This window comes from Pholcus phalangioides, unplaced genomic scaffold (genome assembly GCF_987345545.1).
Source record: "Pholcus phalangioides strain wild (caught in Gottingen) unplaced genomic scaffold, Ppha-v1.0 ptg000008l_1, whole genome shotgun sequence".
Classification (NCBI taxonomy): Eukaryota; Metazoa; Arthropoda; class Arachnida; order Araneae; family Pholcidae; genus Pholcus; species Pholcus phalangioides.
The window spans coordinates 46,720,303-46,738,489 of NW_028301601.1; the positions used below are offsets into that span (position 1 = coordinate 46,720,303).

The 18,187-nt window shown below is 38.7% G+C and overlaps 1 protein-coding gene across 1 annotated transcript in view; it reads right to left on the reverse strand.

Annotated features, from left to right (window-relative positions):
- Positions 1–18,187, reverse strand: part of norpA (no receptor potential A) — a 100,342-nt gene that overhangs the window by 65,976 nt on the left and 16,179 nt on the right. The window contains exon 2 of the mRNA XM_089234808.1: positions 8,334–8,786. Coding sequence (XP_089090934.1) covers positions 8,334–8,417 — 84 coding nt within the window. The 5' untranslated portion in view covers positions 8,418–8,786. The remainder of the gene's footprint in view (positions 1–8,333; positions 8,787–18,187) is intronic.

Sequence of the window (18,187 nt, forward strand, 5' to 3'; positions counted from 1 at the left end):
GGCCCTAACGTATTTATGTTGTTGAGTTGCGCTTGTTTCGTGTTCATGCTGCCATCTGCCTTACATTTTCTGAAGTAAAGATGGAAATGCTTGAATTTTCATGTTATGTCAGTATCGTGTTGTAGGTTTGCCTGCTCGCCTAAAAGCTGGAAAAACGCAGAAAACCAACTTCAGCCGGCCACCACTGTGTATTTGCACGTGCTAGTGACTTTTGTCTTTGGTACACCAGGACGGACAGAGAAAACTTGATTTGGGAACCGTTGGTATTTGTGGATTAGTCTGGGTGGATGAAAGAGCACAAGCCTTTATTATCTTATTGGGTGAAACAAACTGTGCCTACACAAGTTATTCAACTGTCGACTGTTTCGATTGGGGGGAGGGAGAGAGGGGACGACTACATATCTACATATCTGGCAGCTGTGCGGTCGCGTGGGCGTTGTGATGGACTCGCATCGTAAAGAACCGCGTTCGATTCCCCCCTCAGGCAGCACAGTGGTGGTTGGCATTAAATTAGTTTCCTGTGGATTCTCGACTTCAAAGTGCAAATGAGGCTGAGTTAAAACGTCTCACTGCCGAGAGAGACCAACATACCCTACAACAGTGTTTCTCAACTGTTGGAAAACAAGGATAACCAGTAAAATGTCTGGAACAATTTGATGGAACACTTGTGTCCCGTATTATGGGCCTTCCTGTAATTTTATACATTTGTCCTTTTTTTTTAACGACATTTATTTGAGTTTGTAATATTTACTAAAGTCGTAGGATCCCAGTTATAACAGAATTTGATTTTTCCTCCATGAAATATGGTCATTAGATTATTTGAATACTTTTTCCGGGGATCGCAATTTCCTGGATTCTTCTGGATGATGTATGGCCAACCTGAGTATGAACGTATAATTTTATTTGAACCCATATGAATGTTACGAAGATCAATTACAACGGATGAATAATTTTATCAAGTATACCTGCGGACCCCCCTAAGCCAGTGTTTCCCATAGTGGGCAATATCGCCCCCTGGTGGGCGATGGAATGGTCCAGGGGAGCGATAGAAGCTATGGACTTAACATAGGATCCTATGGGTTCACTTGAGTTCGGGGCGATGAGAGGAAAAAAATTGCTCATGAAGGGGGCGATGGAACAAAAAGTTTGGGAAACTATGCCCTAAGCCATCGTCTCAAACCATTTATGGTCCACGGACCATAGGGTGAGAAACGCTGCTCTACACAACGATACAAATATTCAATCATTACACTTCAGACTTCACTCATTTTAAAGTATAAAGAAAGCAGCCTTAAATTCACACACAGCACTACATACTCACAGGGTTTGTTCCTGATAAGTTCGAACCCCTTATTATATAGGGTTCTTTGAGGCAGAGGCATATGCAGGGAAAGAGAGCGCGTGGGCCGTACCTAAAACACAAAAATAAGCTAGTGTCGGGGTTCTAAAAAATTGTGAGCCCTCGCACGTGCCCCATTTGCCCATGCCAGAAACAGGTCCTGCATACGCACACATATTTTAGTATGCACACACACCCTATTCCGGCATCAATCCCCTAGAGCAGCGGTTCTCAACCGGTGCTCTGCGGAGCCCTTGGGGCTCTTTGTGCACTCTCCAGGGGCTCCGCGGTCACTCGAGGAAAAAAAAAACCAGTAAAATTTAAAAAAATAATTACAAATATTTTAAATAGTAAAGAAAAAATCGGTAACTGATGAATAATTAAAAAATTGGCCTAGGGGCTCCGCCGTAGAGTCGAAAAAGGTCGAGAACCGCTGCTCTAGAGTAATTGTGTTAGTGAATCACCCACAATGCCGATCGACCACGTTTATGCTCAGTTCAGAAGAAGGCAAATCTACGACGTAGTTTTGGCGCCTACACCAGAGGGCGTGAATGAGATGCCTGAGTGGTGAGTTCTCACCGGAGTCACAAAGTTTGTCAATCTGCGAGGTTCTGGTGGTGAAGTGAGTTGTCAGGTTTCAAGACAAACTTTCAGTGGTTGTCATGGAACCCGAATGAAGTGTCATGTGATAAATGCAAAAGTCACATCTTCGATTCTTGGGGACTGGTTCTCTTTCTGCTGGCTCAAGAGCATCGTGGGCCCCCAGGCAAGTGATATTCAGAGTCCCCGTATCTGACTGAAATTAACAGCCTGCCATTTCATATGTTTATAATATTAAGATATTTGCCATCGGAGATCATAACCGCAGATTTCACAATCATGAGATCCCCTTTCCCCTATGCACTTGAGGCCCCTCGTGAGGTGAGCGGTTTGGCCCTTGCATTAAACAGCACTTGGCATTACTGATAAATTTTTGGGGATTTTGCAAAAGTGAGGTCGTGCAGTAACGCTGAAGGGGGTAGATGTGTTTCACAGAGACGAAATATTGCCTTCGTCAGCACCCTGATGAAGCTGTATAACTATAAGCATCGATGCACCTTTGAATTTTTTGCTCAACTACTTTCTGCAAGAAATTTTGAGGTGTTTTCAACTGATATACTATTCAAAATACATGAAACGCCGCTTTTGTGTCTCCATATCTCTTGCCATAAAGGTCTCTCTTGATTTGGAAAAAAAAAAGTAGAAAGTGTTTAGGGACCTAAACATGATAGTGGATCTATATCCATAACAAGAACTTACAAAGGCTTATTAAAACTGATCACGCCCGACTACATAATTTTTTAAATTACTTGGTACTCATTATCCATAACCCCATGTACGTTTTTCATTAACGAAATGCCTCTCTGAGACCTAGTTTTGATGGAATTTCGGTCTATCCTGCTTAGATTTCAAGATAGCATAAAAAGTTCCTAAATTTCCGCCAGGTGGCGTTCTAACCTTCTATCATTTAGCGCCTTCTCGTATTGTGCTATACCATTACGCTACTTCCATGATTCTATCTGTCATATTTCAAGAGTTATTCAAGATTATACGAAATTTCCAATGTTCTTTATTTCTCTCAAACATTTCCTTTTTGCTCCTGGGCATCCCGAAATGATCCTTGGAGATAGAAAATAGTTGTAAGAGGCTGCGCATGTGATTATTGTACGCGAGATCTTCAAGTGGTCATAACTTTTGAATGGATGAACATACAGAGATGGAAAAAGTGTCTGGGTATGCTAAATCGGACATATATGCGCTAACCGATAATAACAACTAAGCCGCCACCTGGTGGAAAATTCTTGAACTTTTTTACCTTGTCTTGACAAATCAAAGGGGTTTGAACAAAATAACAGCTTAAATTTGTGAAAATCTATTTTATGACATGATAACACATAAAGCTTATTCTGAATGTGCACACTGACTGTCAAAATTTTTAACATTTAATCAGAAAAACTTTCTTCACATGTTACGGGGCGAATTTTTCCGAAATAAAATTGAAAGTTAAAAATTTTACTGATTCGCATTTTTTGTTTATAAATTACACAAAATCTGATTCTCACGTTTCTTCAAATTATAATTTTAAAGAGGTAAGTCTGTTACAGCTGAATCGAAGCTGATAATTTTCCCCATGCGCAACTAACTCTGAAATGCTCCGAAGAATTTTATTACTTTTGTACACTCTCTAAACCAGGGGTGCACAACCTTCTGCCCGCGGGCCAAATACGGTCAACCAAGAAGTCTCATCCGGCCCGCGAAAGGTGCTCCGGTAGAAAAGTATCAATACACTCGATTAAAGCGTACTCTGACCATATTTCTTTCATAAAACCATACAGGATATCGCCAATTATATAAAAGCAATTGGCTGATGCGAATAAAGTTACCAGTTACAGTAAAAAAAAAAAACTGTCTAAAGCAACTAAGGCTGCCAATTACAGGCAAAAACTGTCTAAGGTGAGTAAGATTGCCAATAATAGCTAAAAAAAAAATTTCTAAGGTAAGTAAGGTTGCCAATAATAGCCACAAAAGTTTTTTCAAAGCCACGTAAAGTTGCAAATTACAGCCAAAAAATTGTCTAATGAAAGTAAAGTTGCTAATTACAGCAAAAAAATTTTTTAAGTCAAGTAAGGTTGCCGGTAATAACCAAAAAAATTTTCAAAGCCGAGGGAAGTTGCCAATTACAGCCAAAAAATTGTGTAATACAAATATAAAGGCCTTAACAAGTAAAATGCTCATCGAGGTGGCTGAAAAAAAGATGCCAATAAAAAAATTAGATATCGAATACACATTCAATACATCAAAAATACAGCAACCCAATAAGGGCAATAAAAAAACCAATAATTATGATAAAATACTATAAATATACTGCCCATAAAAAATTATGGTTGTTTGAACTAAGCATCTCGATTCATCCCACTATGTATCATACTTCTTTTTTAAACGTGTCAATTGTGTTAGAATTCACGACCCCCGGAGGTAAGCTATTTCATTTATTGGCAACCCTATTAAAGGAAAAACTTTCTGCCACACCACAACTTAGAATTGTCCCTTACTAAACTGGTGTCTCCTTGTCGAAACAGTTGATTGACGGTGTATTAACGACTCATGACAGGTAAGTAACTCATAACAATAACTGAGACAAGTAAGTTTGACAATCAAAAAATTGTCAAATGCATTAATTTATGTCATGAGAATAATCTCGATTTCAAAAATGCAAGTGAACCTCGTTGAAAATAAACGCTCGGGCCGTACATGCGGTATTTCTGTTACTCGCGGGCCAGAAATTTGTATATACAGTCAAACCCCGTTGTAGCTCCTCCCGATTTAGTGCCAACCCCGATAACGCCAAAATTTCCACTGAAATCTTCCATATAGTATAGGGATTACACACGCTAATTTATGATTCGATATAGCGACATTCGTTATAGCACCAGAAATCTGCGGGACAAATGGTGACATTACATCGGGGTTCGACTGTATTGGGTGTATTTCACTGAACGTATTGGAAACCAAGAATTGAGATTATTTTAAAGAATTTGTAAATTTATATTATGGTAATTATGGCTTTTCATTATAATTAATTACATGCAATCATATAAATTATAATAATCTCACATATTTGTCAATCATATACTTTTTCTTTGGTGAATTAATTTTTTTTAACCATTGCGACTTGCAGTAGCCATCATTTCCCCTCGCCATTGGCAATTCTTCATCAAATTTAGTGGTGGTTGGCAACTTCACTTACCTCTGACACAATTATTATGGCTATAATTGACAACGTTATTTGCCTCTGACAGTCATTATGGCTATAATTTGTAATTTTACTTGCTTTTGAATTTTTTTTTTTTTTGGCGATATCCTTATGCATTGCGATTTGTCGTATTTTTTTGAGGAAAATATGGCCATCCCCTAAGAACAGTATTTATCGGGTTGTTGTATAAGCCCATTGGTACTTTTATACCTGAAAATTTTTTGCGGGCCGTATTTGGCCGCGAGCAGAAGATTGACCTTTGAAGTTCGCGGTCCAGATATATGCGGTAATTCTGCCGCTCGCGGGCCAGAAACCTGACCTGAGACCATATGACCTGTATTTTACGGGACCTTTCGTAATTTTGGCCGTCTCAATTTAAAATGCCCCGTTTCCCTCTTCATTTTCAGGGGCTAAAATTTAACAATAAAATCTGAGGTTTGCTTGAATTTTTGAAACCAACAATTCATTTTCATGACTTATAAATTATATTACACTAATAATAACTTTCATTGTTAACTACAATCATTTTAATTTATTCATCTCACATATTTGTGAAACAGACTTTTTTGGTGAATTACATTTTTAACCATTACGACTTGCAACACGACTTCCTAGATTATACCTATATAGATTAACTAGAACAAGTATCTTCAACCCGTTGCTCGCGAGCAACACGGTGCTGCTCTCTAATGCACTCATAATGCTCGATGCTCGTGTCCAATTTCGACTTAAGTAGACACCTTGTGCAAATTGTATTAAAGGACTGAAATCATCCTGATATCATGCATAAACTTGCCGAAAGAGTGCTCTTGTTTTGATGATGGGTACAAACAGTGCTCGCGACTTGAAAAAGGTTGAAGATCTCTGATCTAGGAGGGGTCGAGCTTTTGCAGTAGCCTTCTATTTCCGACAGTTGGCAACTTCAATGACACATTTTTAGCTGTAATTGGCAATTCCACTTGCATTTGACAGTTTTTTGGTGATAACTGGCGATGTCGCGTATCGATCCCAATTCACATATTTTTATGGAGGAAATATGATCAGTGCAGGTATTTATCGTGTTGTGTGTGTATTAATACTTTTCTATCGCATCACCTTCCTCAGGCTGGATGGAACCCCTTCGTGAACCGGAGGTTGTGCACCTTTGCCCTAGAGCATCGCTTGAATGTTGCTGAAGCAGCCCTGCCCTTAATTCGTTAGAGAAATGATCATTAGAGCAAAATCACGACATCCTAGAGTTGCAGCAGCAGGTGTTATGTTTTCAAGATAGGAAGAGAACATACATTATCGCCTGTCACATCCGTATCCGGTAGCAAGTACCAGAGAGAGAGAGAGAGAGAGAGAGAGAGAGAGAGACAGAGACATACACACATATTCCCGGTAGCCATAGCAACAGACCGGAGCGAATTGATCCCGTTTTCTCCCGTTTTTCCAAGGGCACACAGACACACACAATGATCATTTTGGCTCGGTTGGAAAGTAGATCACGGCAGAGCGCAATCGGTCTCTATTTTCACCTAGGAAATATGAAGCTGTATCGGATCATCCCCCCCCCCCCCACCTTAAGGCACACGCATTTATATCCATATAATATGGAGACACGTGACACGTGTGGGAGAAAAACGACACGGGAGAAACGTGTACGCGTGTCTGCACACAGACAAAGAGCATTCGACATACACATGTATGCTCGACACGTATGCGTGATCCCCTTTACAGCTATTTTCTAACTGCCATTAGGTCGTATAGGTTTAATAATATAAAAAGGGTTCTGTTTTTGAAGAACCCGATCATGTAATAAATGACTGTATTATGAAAGTAAACATGTAGTAACATCGTTGAGTGGAATTTCTTATAATTCTTCCGCGTTGCACGACATGTCGATAAGACTTTTCATGTCCCATCAACTATAGAGAGAGAGTTCATTTCATAGAGTCCAGTAATGAACAGATATCGTGCGATATAATGATTCTGCGGTGCTGGATAAAGTTTGGCATGTACAGGGTGTCCCGGAACTCCACAGTCAAAATGAGAGCGGCGTTAATACATGCCAAGGCGGCAAACAATATTTTTTGCAATGGAATCTGAGGTCACAAATGACTTTTTTGTGGAGCGTATTACATGCACCGCTATTAACATGAAGAGAGCTTTAAGAAAACCTCAAAGCGTTATAACACTTTGAGTGTTTCTAAAAACATGGACTTAGTTGGACATGGACATGCTTACCTAGAATTTTCTTATTGCTTCAAGAGTTCACGGAAATTTGAATATTGCTTCGAGGGTTTCCTGAAACATGGATATTGCTTCAAGAGTTCACTGGAATTTGGATAGGCTATTGCTTCAAGAGTTTCCGGGAATTTGAATATTGCTTCTTGGTTTTCCTAAATCATGAATTTTGCTTCAAGGGTTACCTAGAACTTGGATATTGTTTTAAGGGTTTCCTTGAACTTGAGTATTGCTTCGAAGGTTCACTAGAACTTGGGAACTTCAAGAGTTCCTTTATTCATGGATATTGCTTCAAGAGTTCACTAGAATTTGGATAGGCTATTACTTCAAGAATTTGAATATTGCTTCAGGTATTTTGTAAAACATGAATATTGCTTCAAGTATTTTGTAAAACATGAATATTGCTTCAGGTATTTTGTAAAACATAAATATTGCTTCAAAAGTTCCTTAGAACTTGAGTATTACTTCAAGTCAACTCGGGTATTACTTGTGAAGGATTTCCAGAATTTCGATATTGCTTTAAGGGTTTTCAGAATTTCGATATTGCTTTAAGGGTTTTTAGAATTTAGATATTGTTTTAAGGGTTTTTGGAAAGAGTGATATTGCTTCAAAAGTTTCCTGAAATAGTGATATTGCTTCAAGGGTTCCCAGGAATTCGCATAATGCTCAATGGCTCCCTAATACATCGATATTTTTTTCAGGGTTTCGGAAGGACAACGCTAGTATAGATGAACAGCAGCAGTTGACATCAATCAATAGTGGCAACATTTGTTTACCTGGGCACGCGTGCCGCAGGTTGGTTACCGTAAAAAAAGCATCGCCATAAATTCTTTAAATAATTATTAATTCTTGAGTTAAGAAAAATAATGCGTTCTTAATTTAATTTTTTTTTTCAACCTCCTGAGTATTGACATGATAAACATAAAAAATCATACGCCAATTCTAAAGAGAGATAAAAAACGGCGGATATATTACCTCCTCCCACCGGTCGAATATACCTCCTTTGAGCAGTGCAGGTGGTACCGGTCGCTGCCAGTTGAACTCGTACAACTTCGTCATGTTATTTTAAAGCTCCGAAAATCAATCGACGAATGATTTTTTTACTCTTGTGATCTCCAACAAGACGAAGACCAAGTCTTTGTCTGTCCTCCTTTCGTGAAGACGAAATTGTAGAGAATGCGCCTAGTCGCAGCCGTCTTTAGTACATCCGATTCCAGAGATGTATGAGTATATACTAGTAAGGCTTCCCTTATATATATTGCATAGAGAGAAAAAACTAAGCGAGCGGCGAATGTACTTTAGAGTTTGCGAGGCTTCTCTTTTCGAAGCACCAAAAAGAGTTCTTTATTTCTCAAGGTTCTTTATCCAGTCGGGCGCTGCTGGTTTCCGGGACGCGTCCGGTAGTATTCGCCACCACTCCGGTTCGATCTGGAAAAAAAACCCAGAAAAAATAGATATCTTTCATAGGCGTCCATGGTTGAACAAAAATTAGATTAGAAATTGTATGTACTGAAAATTGCTTTGATTAATGGAAATGAATGTTACAATTGGCCGTAAGTACTAGAAGAGTGGTAAAATTTCTCTTTTGGTGCGTGGCAGGAGAGTGGCCGGCGCACCAAAATTTATAGGTCCAGGCCTCACTTACCAATCATATACAGGATGTCCCATAAATTGTTTAAAAATTCATAAAAATTGAAGGAATATAATTATATTGAAGGAGTATGTTTAAAAAAAATGTGGTTTGCGAAAAAAAAGTTATACTCACGAAAGGGGATTTCTTTGGTACGGAAAAAAAAATTAGTTGAAATTTTTGTCGACAGAGGGTGCTGTGCGAGAAACTGAAACCTAATCATTTTGATCATTTTTCCGCAACTACGGTCATTTTCTGCACACGAGGGAATTAAAATCTAAAAACTAAATTTATAATGAACAAAATTTTTATAAATAAGATCGATCTCTAGAACCCTGGGCCATGCCAACACCCCTTATAGATAAGATCTTATCTATAGGGGGTGTTGGCCATTCACCGACCCAGATGGTGGGTGATCACCAATCCCAAGAGCCGAATTATAAGGAAAAAAATAGGTCTGCGTAAAATACGGGAAGATTCAACGAACCTCCCGAAACTTCAACCTGGGTCCATGCCTATCCTGGGCAGTGAGTTTTTATCTTAGAGGGTTTACGCATGGTTTTACACTCGTGGGCCCGTCCTCAGGCAAAGCGATGTTCTGGGGAACTTATACTTAGCTGGAAGTGTAATAGCTTTATATTTGCGTACTTACATTTGAAAATCTCATTGCACCATATCTTATCGTGTAGTACCCCCTCCCATGAATGTGAGTCCCCAGTTCATTCCCACATAGGCCATGGGTTAAGATAGCCCTGGTTCTATGGATAGTTCTGTTGGATTCTGCAAGTACAGTAGTCACATTTTCCACCCCCTCCCCTCTCCCCCACCACCACATTTCACTTGGAAGCTTTATTTCTTCACAGTTCTCCGTCGCTTCCTTCACCACTCGTCATGACTCCGCTTTTTCTGATTTTGGTCCCCTTGGAATATCTCAGGACGGCAAGGGAAGGGGGGCGGGCATATATGTATGATCCCCAGGTTGAGAACCACTGATCTTCAATGTTGCATCCACCGCTGCATACTTGACTCGGAAAGCAGCGCACATTTTTTTCCCTTTCTTCGCCAAAAGAAAGGGCATCGTGAATCCACCTTCTACATTTGTGTGACTTGAAGGAGGCAAAAAAATGATCCCGCCATCATCGGAATGTTTTTCTTATGCTCCAAGACTATTTATAGAGAAGAGAGAGAGAGAGCGAGCCCAAAGAGGTTTCTTTCTTTCTTTGCATCTTTTTCTTCGTTATTTGTTTTGTTTTTGTGGTTTAAAAAAAATGTAGGCTGGCGTTAAGTTATAGAGAACCGAAACCCATTTCTCTGTGACCCATTATTACTGTTTTTCTTATTCCCCACAGCAGGAGAAGAAAAATTCCATCGTCGCCTACTCCTGTCAGCTACTCGACACTTCAGCTAGCTTTCTCACAAAGCTGGAATACATTTCATTTGTTGTTCGTTTTTGTCGCATCCCGGACTGAAATTTATCTGATTGGCTTATTAGACCGGGACTAACAGTTTGGAGCCGAAATGCGTGACACAGAAAGCTATGCGTAAAGTTGTTGGATCGGAGGTTGATGTGCTTGCTATTCGGCTTCTGGATGGCCTAAAAATGACGCTCTGTGATGCCTGGTGGTTAGTCCCTTAATCGAAGAGCCGGGCGATTACTTTGCATTTGCCTATTGGTTGGCCCAGTGTCATCTTAACGCATGGGCCTACTCGGGCACGGCCAACATCAGGAAGCTATTTATAGTAGAAATATATGTTTTTCTTCAGCTGGTGCTGGCACGGTCCGGAGGGTTTGAAGTGCGCGAGATCTGGTTAAGATTTTTCGAGATCAAGCTTGTATATTGGTAAGCAAGCATTTATATAGTCAGGTAAGGGGCATCGGACAGCCTTGGGTTCGCTGTGGTTTCTTAACCTGCAACTGAAAATGCTACCGGGCTTTTTGTTGCGAAATCTGTTCATATATATCGGGGTACTTTTTATGGTTTTGTAAGTAGTGCAGTTTTTTTTTTTACTATAATTTGAAGGTTCTTTTAAATTGGTTCAAATCTACGTTTTCCATCTTAAGAATCCGATTTGGCTTCTTGTAACCAATACGTTCTGCCACTCATTCTCTTCAGGTATACGTTGGCTTCTTGTAAAGGGTGTCCCGGAACTCTACCTCCAAAATGAGAGTGGCGATAGCACACGTAAAGACAAATAATTTTTGAAATACACCCTTGGGCGGCAAATAACTTTTTTATTTAGCGCATGTTAACCAGCAATTTGAGTCAACGGAGCCCAAAAAAAAAAAAAAATTTAAAGAAAATCCTGAAGTTATCGTGGTTGCGCGAAAGAGAAAAATATTTCCTTCCACACATATAATACTGTTTCAGAGGAAAAGACGATATTTTCTCATACATATCATGTGAGGACATCATATTGCCTAATACGGAAGTAATAAAGTCTTTTCTCTTTCGAGCCGATCCGCAGCTACTCTTCATAATCTGAGCAAGGTTGCTATATTTTGGCCGCTTCTCAAGAGCGATAAGAACGTATCGAGAACAAATGCCCGTATCCTCCAAATAAGTGGGTTGCAACCCCGGGATCCATCAGGAAAGTTGTTTGTCTAGACGTGTAATAACACAACCCACCACCCTCTCATTTTTGTGGTAGACCTCCGGTTCAGCCTGAACACTACCACGTAGAAATTTGGCACGAAGCCAAAATGCATCACCAGTTTCTTGTGGTCCGCATGCCATGAATAATGATATCAGACCCCCCCCCCCCGTAAATGGGATGAAATGTATAAGAAAGGCAGGGGGAATATTTAAATCATAGCGTATAGAGCACGAACGAGGTCGTTGGCGAAAACGGACGCAATAGCACGGGAATAATTCCTCAAGTAAGTTCTCCGAGGCTTCCTCAGACATTTCTCCTTATTTACGAACCCGAAACTCTTGCAATTATTTATGGAAATCGAAACATACTCTTCACAGATTCTTGCGACGAATCTCAGCAGGCGTGACATTCCTTTGGTCAGGAATCGGATCGTCCTTAAACACCTCCATTTCATCCACGGCAATATCTTAAGCAGAGTGTTCTTCAAGACTTTATAACTAGAAAAAAACAGTCTAAAGGCGCGTCCACATGCGCTCACTCACCGATTCCTGTTCGCCGTGGTTTTGCTTTGCGAATTCACCACGCTCCCACTCTCTCTCCTTCGTTTTTTCCTTCTCTTCTCTCTCTCCCCACACACAATTCGGTTCCGACCGCAGCTCCCATCATACAAAATCAAAGAGACGTAACGCAAGCTCCTTTAATGAATCCATCGTCGGTGAGTTCTCCCAAGTTTGACGTTCGTGTAGTGTGCGTTGTTTGGCTTAAGATGAAGTATGCCGCATAACGGTGAGGCATACTCACATGGGTGACTAACATACTAACATTCTCACATGGGTGAGAAATCCCACCCAAGGACGACAACGCATAGCGTACGCATGAAGACACACCATTAAACAGTTTCACCCATTTACGAGTCTGAAACACTATCATTCTTGGCATTCGAAACATGCACTTCACAGATTCTCACGACGAATCTCAGCCAGCGTTATAGGCACCGGAACCAGAGGACTGAGGCTGTTTGAGCCCCCCTCCCCCACACCCAATAAATTTTACGAGGGGACTGAGGAGCCCAAATACTTGATGAATACACAATTCATCACTCCACCTGCATAAGGGATTAATGTACACAACTGAAAATTGTTCAATGTTTTCTTCATTTTGGGACCTTTGGCCGGCGTTACATTCCTTTGTGGTCAATCGAATAATGAGCCATACGGGTTCTTACACTACATCTGTTTCAACCACTGCAGTATTTTGAGCAGAATTTTGTTGAAGACTTAAATAGCTATATCACAAAAAGCACTCTCATTCCCTAGACCAGGAGTGCACAACCTTTACAGTCCGCGTTTCAAATATGCGGTATTTCTGTCATTCGCGGGCCAGAAACATGTACCTATAGGGTGACCATATGACCCGTATTTTACAGACATTCCTGTAATTTTGGCTGTCCCAACTGTTTTTTATAAAATGCCCCATTTTTTCATTTGTTTTCAAAGAAGCAAGCATTGTTGAATTTTTGAAATCGAAAATCAAGATTATTTTCATGAAACAAATATCATCATAATTATGAGTCTAATTATCAAAATTAATTCGAATCATATAAATATGTATATTCATCTCACATATTTGTCAAACACAAATTTTTTTTTTGGCAAATTACATTTTGGCCATCGTAATCTGCGATCGGCAATTTTACAGTTTTACTAGCCTTTGACAATTTTTTGGCTGTAACTGGCAATTGTGCTTGCCTTGATAACCTTTTTTTTTCCGGCGATATCCCGTATTTGTATGAAAGAAATGAGGTCAATCTGGGTATTTATCGCGTTGTATGTATTGACACTTATCTACCGGAACAACTTTTGCAGGCTGGTGTTTGTGCACCCTGTTCTAGACATTTGAGTGATACACGAAAACGTTGACAGTATTTCTAACACATCAACAGTATCTACCTTCCCGCACCCCCCTTGGATAATAAGTTTTTTATTTGTTAGAAAATTCGGATTTTTTTTTCTGTAATTGATTAGATTAATTATATCCAATAATTAATTCCTATGAATTCTTTTACTTATTGTTTATTGTCTTTTCGGCAACGCCTAATATTTAGTTTGGACTTCATTTGTTTTTTTTTTTTGAAAATCAATCGAAAAACGAAACTAAAAGAAAAAGTTACTATTTTTTAACATATTTTTGAGATTTGGAAAAAAAACAGATTTGCATTGAATAGGTCTTCACTTATTTTTCCAGCCGCAATAACTATAAATTAATGTTTCTTTGACACTTGACTGCATTTTTTTTGGCGTTTTTCTTGAGTCACGTGTGTTCACGACAGCGTCAAATTTAAGCACAACATACTAATAACGTGAGGGACCAATGTAAACCAACCACGAAATAGTTTAGGTAAATAATGGTATTTTTTCCTCAACCGAAATGGAAAACAAATACGATCGCCCTAATCGAAAAAGAAACTTTTACAACGCAAATTTCATATGACGCATTTCTTCTAGCAGGAGTCAGAAGATGAGGCGTCAAAATATTGGTATGATTCACACATTTTTTATGGAATTGAAAATCAATTCTTATCATTTTAATTTTCCTTAATAATCAGTCGACGTGTAATTTTTTCCCCATCTCGCACCCCCGGTTGGGAACCACTGATCTAGGCCGCACGTTTGGTATTTGTTTAGCGATTCTTCCTACTATACGAGTGAGAAAAAACAAAACAAAAGCAAAGTAGATGTATGTATATATTTTGGTTTACAGAGAGAGAGAGGCCAGCAGAGCCTGGCCTCCACGCTTATAGAGAGAGATAAGAAATATTCCGACGGAAGTCAAAGGGAAAAAGAATCGCGCATGAAAGCCCTAATCTAAGAAGCCATATTATACATATATACACACATACAGTACGCGTACGAGTTTTATGCGTCGTTTGGTCGTGTAAGGCCCTTTTTTAACATACGAGTTATTTTTACGGTTAAAAAAAGCTTATTTTTTTTTTTTTACTTTATTCTTCGGAAGTTCCGTGAAGCGAAAACGTGATAATCTGTAGCATTGGTGAAAAAGAGGACGCGAACAGCTGGTGAATATCGTAATCAGGCATAACCAGACTATGCCTGGCATGTCGATAGATAAACAGCCGCTTAAAGAAATGCTTGGAAGGATAAATTTAAAAACGTCTTATTTCTGACGGAGAGCCCATGTTTGTAATTTAAATATGTGTTGCCTGTTATCTCTGAATAAAGCTCGACGATAACCGAAAGGCACTTTGTGTAATTTATGACCGAACAGATCCAAAACTATGTTGGGGAGGAGGAGGAGGGAATTGTATGGTGGTAGCAAAGGGAGTACGATGAATATACGTCCCATATTTTACGGGACAGAATTGCTTTCCGTTGTACAGTCAAACTCGGTTAATTCCAAAGTCACTGGAGAATAAAGTTCAAATTAAGTTCCCATTAATCTATCCTAGATGCGTGTGAAAGGACTACTACTACTTAACCGTACATGCATTTCGTACACACATTCCTTTATGAAATTTCTAACGAATTGGTACATGCTGGGATGTGCGCGTACGTGTTGTGAACCTAACGTGAAGTTTGTTTCCGTGTAATGTTTGTTATGCAAATGACTGCAAATTGCAACTTAATCATCAACGTTCACATAGGATAATAATTATCAATTATTAAAATTTTTTTCATCATCAGCTATGAAACAGTTTCCCAAATTTTAATAATTTATGATTGTAATAATTGATCTTAGGTGCTACATTATTCTACTGTTCAGGGAGAGAATCAGCATCACTGCAGAATTTCGTTACCATGCTCAAAACCAGATTTGCGAAAACAGTTCATGATCACCCGTCATGAAACTGTTTCGTAATTTTCCTTATCATTCTTATTGCTATCAAGGAAATATTACTTTCATTAACTTATTACAGTTTCTACTCTCCGATACTTTCCACGCTCTTAATGACGATAAAAAGATTCAGATTTTGAATGGTATACCTTGATCCATAGGTTGAACAACATAATCGGTATCGAGTGGTACACATTCTCTATGTGCATTCCAGCTGAACAATGCTAAAATGGGCATTAAATTATCGAAGAAAGGGTAGAGAAAAACAGAATTTTAAAACTTAGATTTGTTGTTTGAAGATTTGAAGAGTGGCTTTTTGAAGATTTGCTTGTACAAAAATCATGATTTTTTTCCTCCAACTTCGAATTATTCAAAACATTCGGGAGGGGGCGGGGGACGAATTAAACATGAAATTTTTAACATTAAATTAGATATAAAACTTGAGGGGAGTTCGTAAAAGTTCGAATCATCCAAAATTCCAATTAACCAAGTTCTACTGTATTTATGGCTCTTGGGAGGGGCGATAACTCCTTCCCCTCTTTATCCATTCCTGTACGGATAAAACAGGGGTTCGTGAGCTTGGATGAGGATATAATTAAATCCTTGTTTTGTGTGGCTATACAGTATACACTAACTACTATTTTGTAAAGGGGCGCGTGACCTATGTTTTATTGGCACAGGGAGGTTCCGTGGACTTCATCTTTTGGCAAAAAGGGTTCGTGGAACACAAAAGCTTAACCCCTGGGGGATAAAACGTTCTCATTCAGATGAGCTTGACTTGTTTATTTTCTGTTCAGATCTTCTCTTCTTTTTCACACAAAATGAGCCTCATATACAGTATTACAGAGGCATTTTGCTGGCGAACTGTTGATCCTAGAGGCATTATACTATTTCCAATCGGAAAAAGTATCCGAATATGTTTTAGTACTCAGATATAACATTCGTGTTGCAAGGGGGTTTTGTAGTTATTAAAATATAAAAATTAACCTTCTATACAGTCTCCATGTGCCCAAAAACGCAATTAGAAAGTTGTTGTCCTGTTTCTGCTGATGCCAACAAAAAAAAAAAAAATAAAAAATTCCACGTTCTTTAGTGCAATTTTCACTGAAATATTCGAATCCTAAAAACGGAGGAAAGTAGAAAAAAAAAACAGGATTAAAAACGGGAAAATTGTTTTACCCGCATTTAGTACTGTTTTTTCAAATTTTTCCGGTTTTCTAATTCGAATATCTCAGTGAATATTGCACTTATAAACGTTGAATTGTTTTTGTTGGCGTCAGGAGAGTCAGGGCAACAACTTTCTAATTGGGTTTTCGGGCACACGGAGACTGCATAAAAAGTTCATTTTTACATTTTCTCTTCATGTACGTGTTAATTTTTCTCTATGTATAAATAGTTAGTTTTTATATCCTTATTTGGATACTTTTTCCAATTGGAAGTATGCCTCTAGGATCAACGGTTCACCAGCAAAATACCATACACTCTGTTAGCTATGCAACCTGTATATAGTCTGTATTTTAGGCATCCAACATTTACCGTACTCGTTGTACACTGTATGTTGTTTTGTACGTACTGTACTCGTAGTGTTCTATAACTTTGTAACTGGTAGTTTTGTTTTATCTTCTTTCATTTCTAATTTTGAATGGCTAATTTTCTTTGAGAGAGTTTCTTTCTCAGAGTTGCTTATGATTTGTCGCGGTCATTAAAATGTACCTTCATCTGTGTTGCACAGCTGAAGAGCTATTTCACGTTAAAGGAACTTAGCTACAAGTATATTTTTTTTAACATCTTAACCCTTTAATTGGCAAACATTGAAATATTCAAAGGACAAAACAAATTTTTTAAGAAGTTATATAGAGTAAAAGAAGTGCCTTGAATGCCATTTTAGGGAAAAAAAATTATTGTTAATATTTAAAAAAAAATACGGGATGTTGTCAATAAACAACATTGCCAACCCAGTAGCAACATAGAAAAACGAAACTAATGTTGCCTATTGCCAAAATTGACAAAGTATAAGTAAGAAAACAAAGCATAAATCACATGAACAAGAATTCAACTTGGAAAAAAATATATACTTCTAGGTACTACTATAAATAAATGGCATATAATAATGTAAAAACAAATCTGAACGCTTTACAGTTTGATATGGAAAGCTTTGAAACAGTTCTTATGTGGCACAAAACACTAAACCCTTTTACAATTTGAGAAAAACAGTTGAACATCCATTTTTTTGCAGAATCTGTATTCTTTCTTTGATCTATGTTCACGCCAGCGGCCATACGAATCATAGCGATTGTCCTGAGTAGAGAATGGCGACTTCTTCTTAGGTTATGGTTCCTACTACAAAGATTACCCCCCTACGGCTTTTTTATTCTTTCTAGCATTCATAAGATCATTACAGTGGTGTTGGCTGAAGTTAGGTGTGAATGCGTGACGGTCTCCAATTTGAAAAAGTCTTTCCGCAGACAGCGAGCTTTGCTTCCCCCTCCCCATCTAGTTCCGACCCTGCTTAAGGTACCATGAGCTCCTCTCAAATCTCAAGAGATATTTTGGGTATAAAATCGAACACAATTTCATTGGATTGTGATCCATAAACTGCGTGTCACAATAATTTATTATGTTACTGAGAAACCGAAATATTGAGCGGGGGGTTGAAGGGGGTTGTCATGAGATAAATGTAAAATTCTAATTGAGAAATTGATTCATATAAAATTCTAATTGTACATTTCCATAGTGCCACAAGCACGAAAAG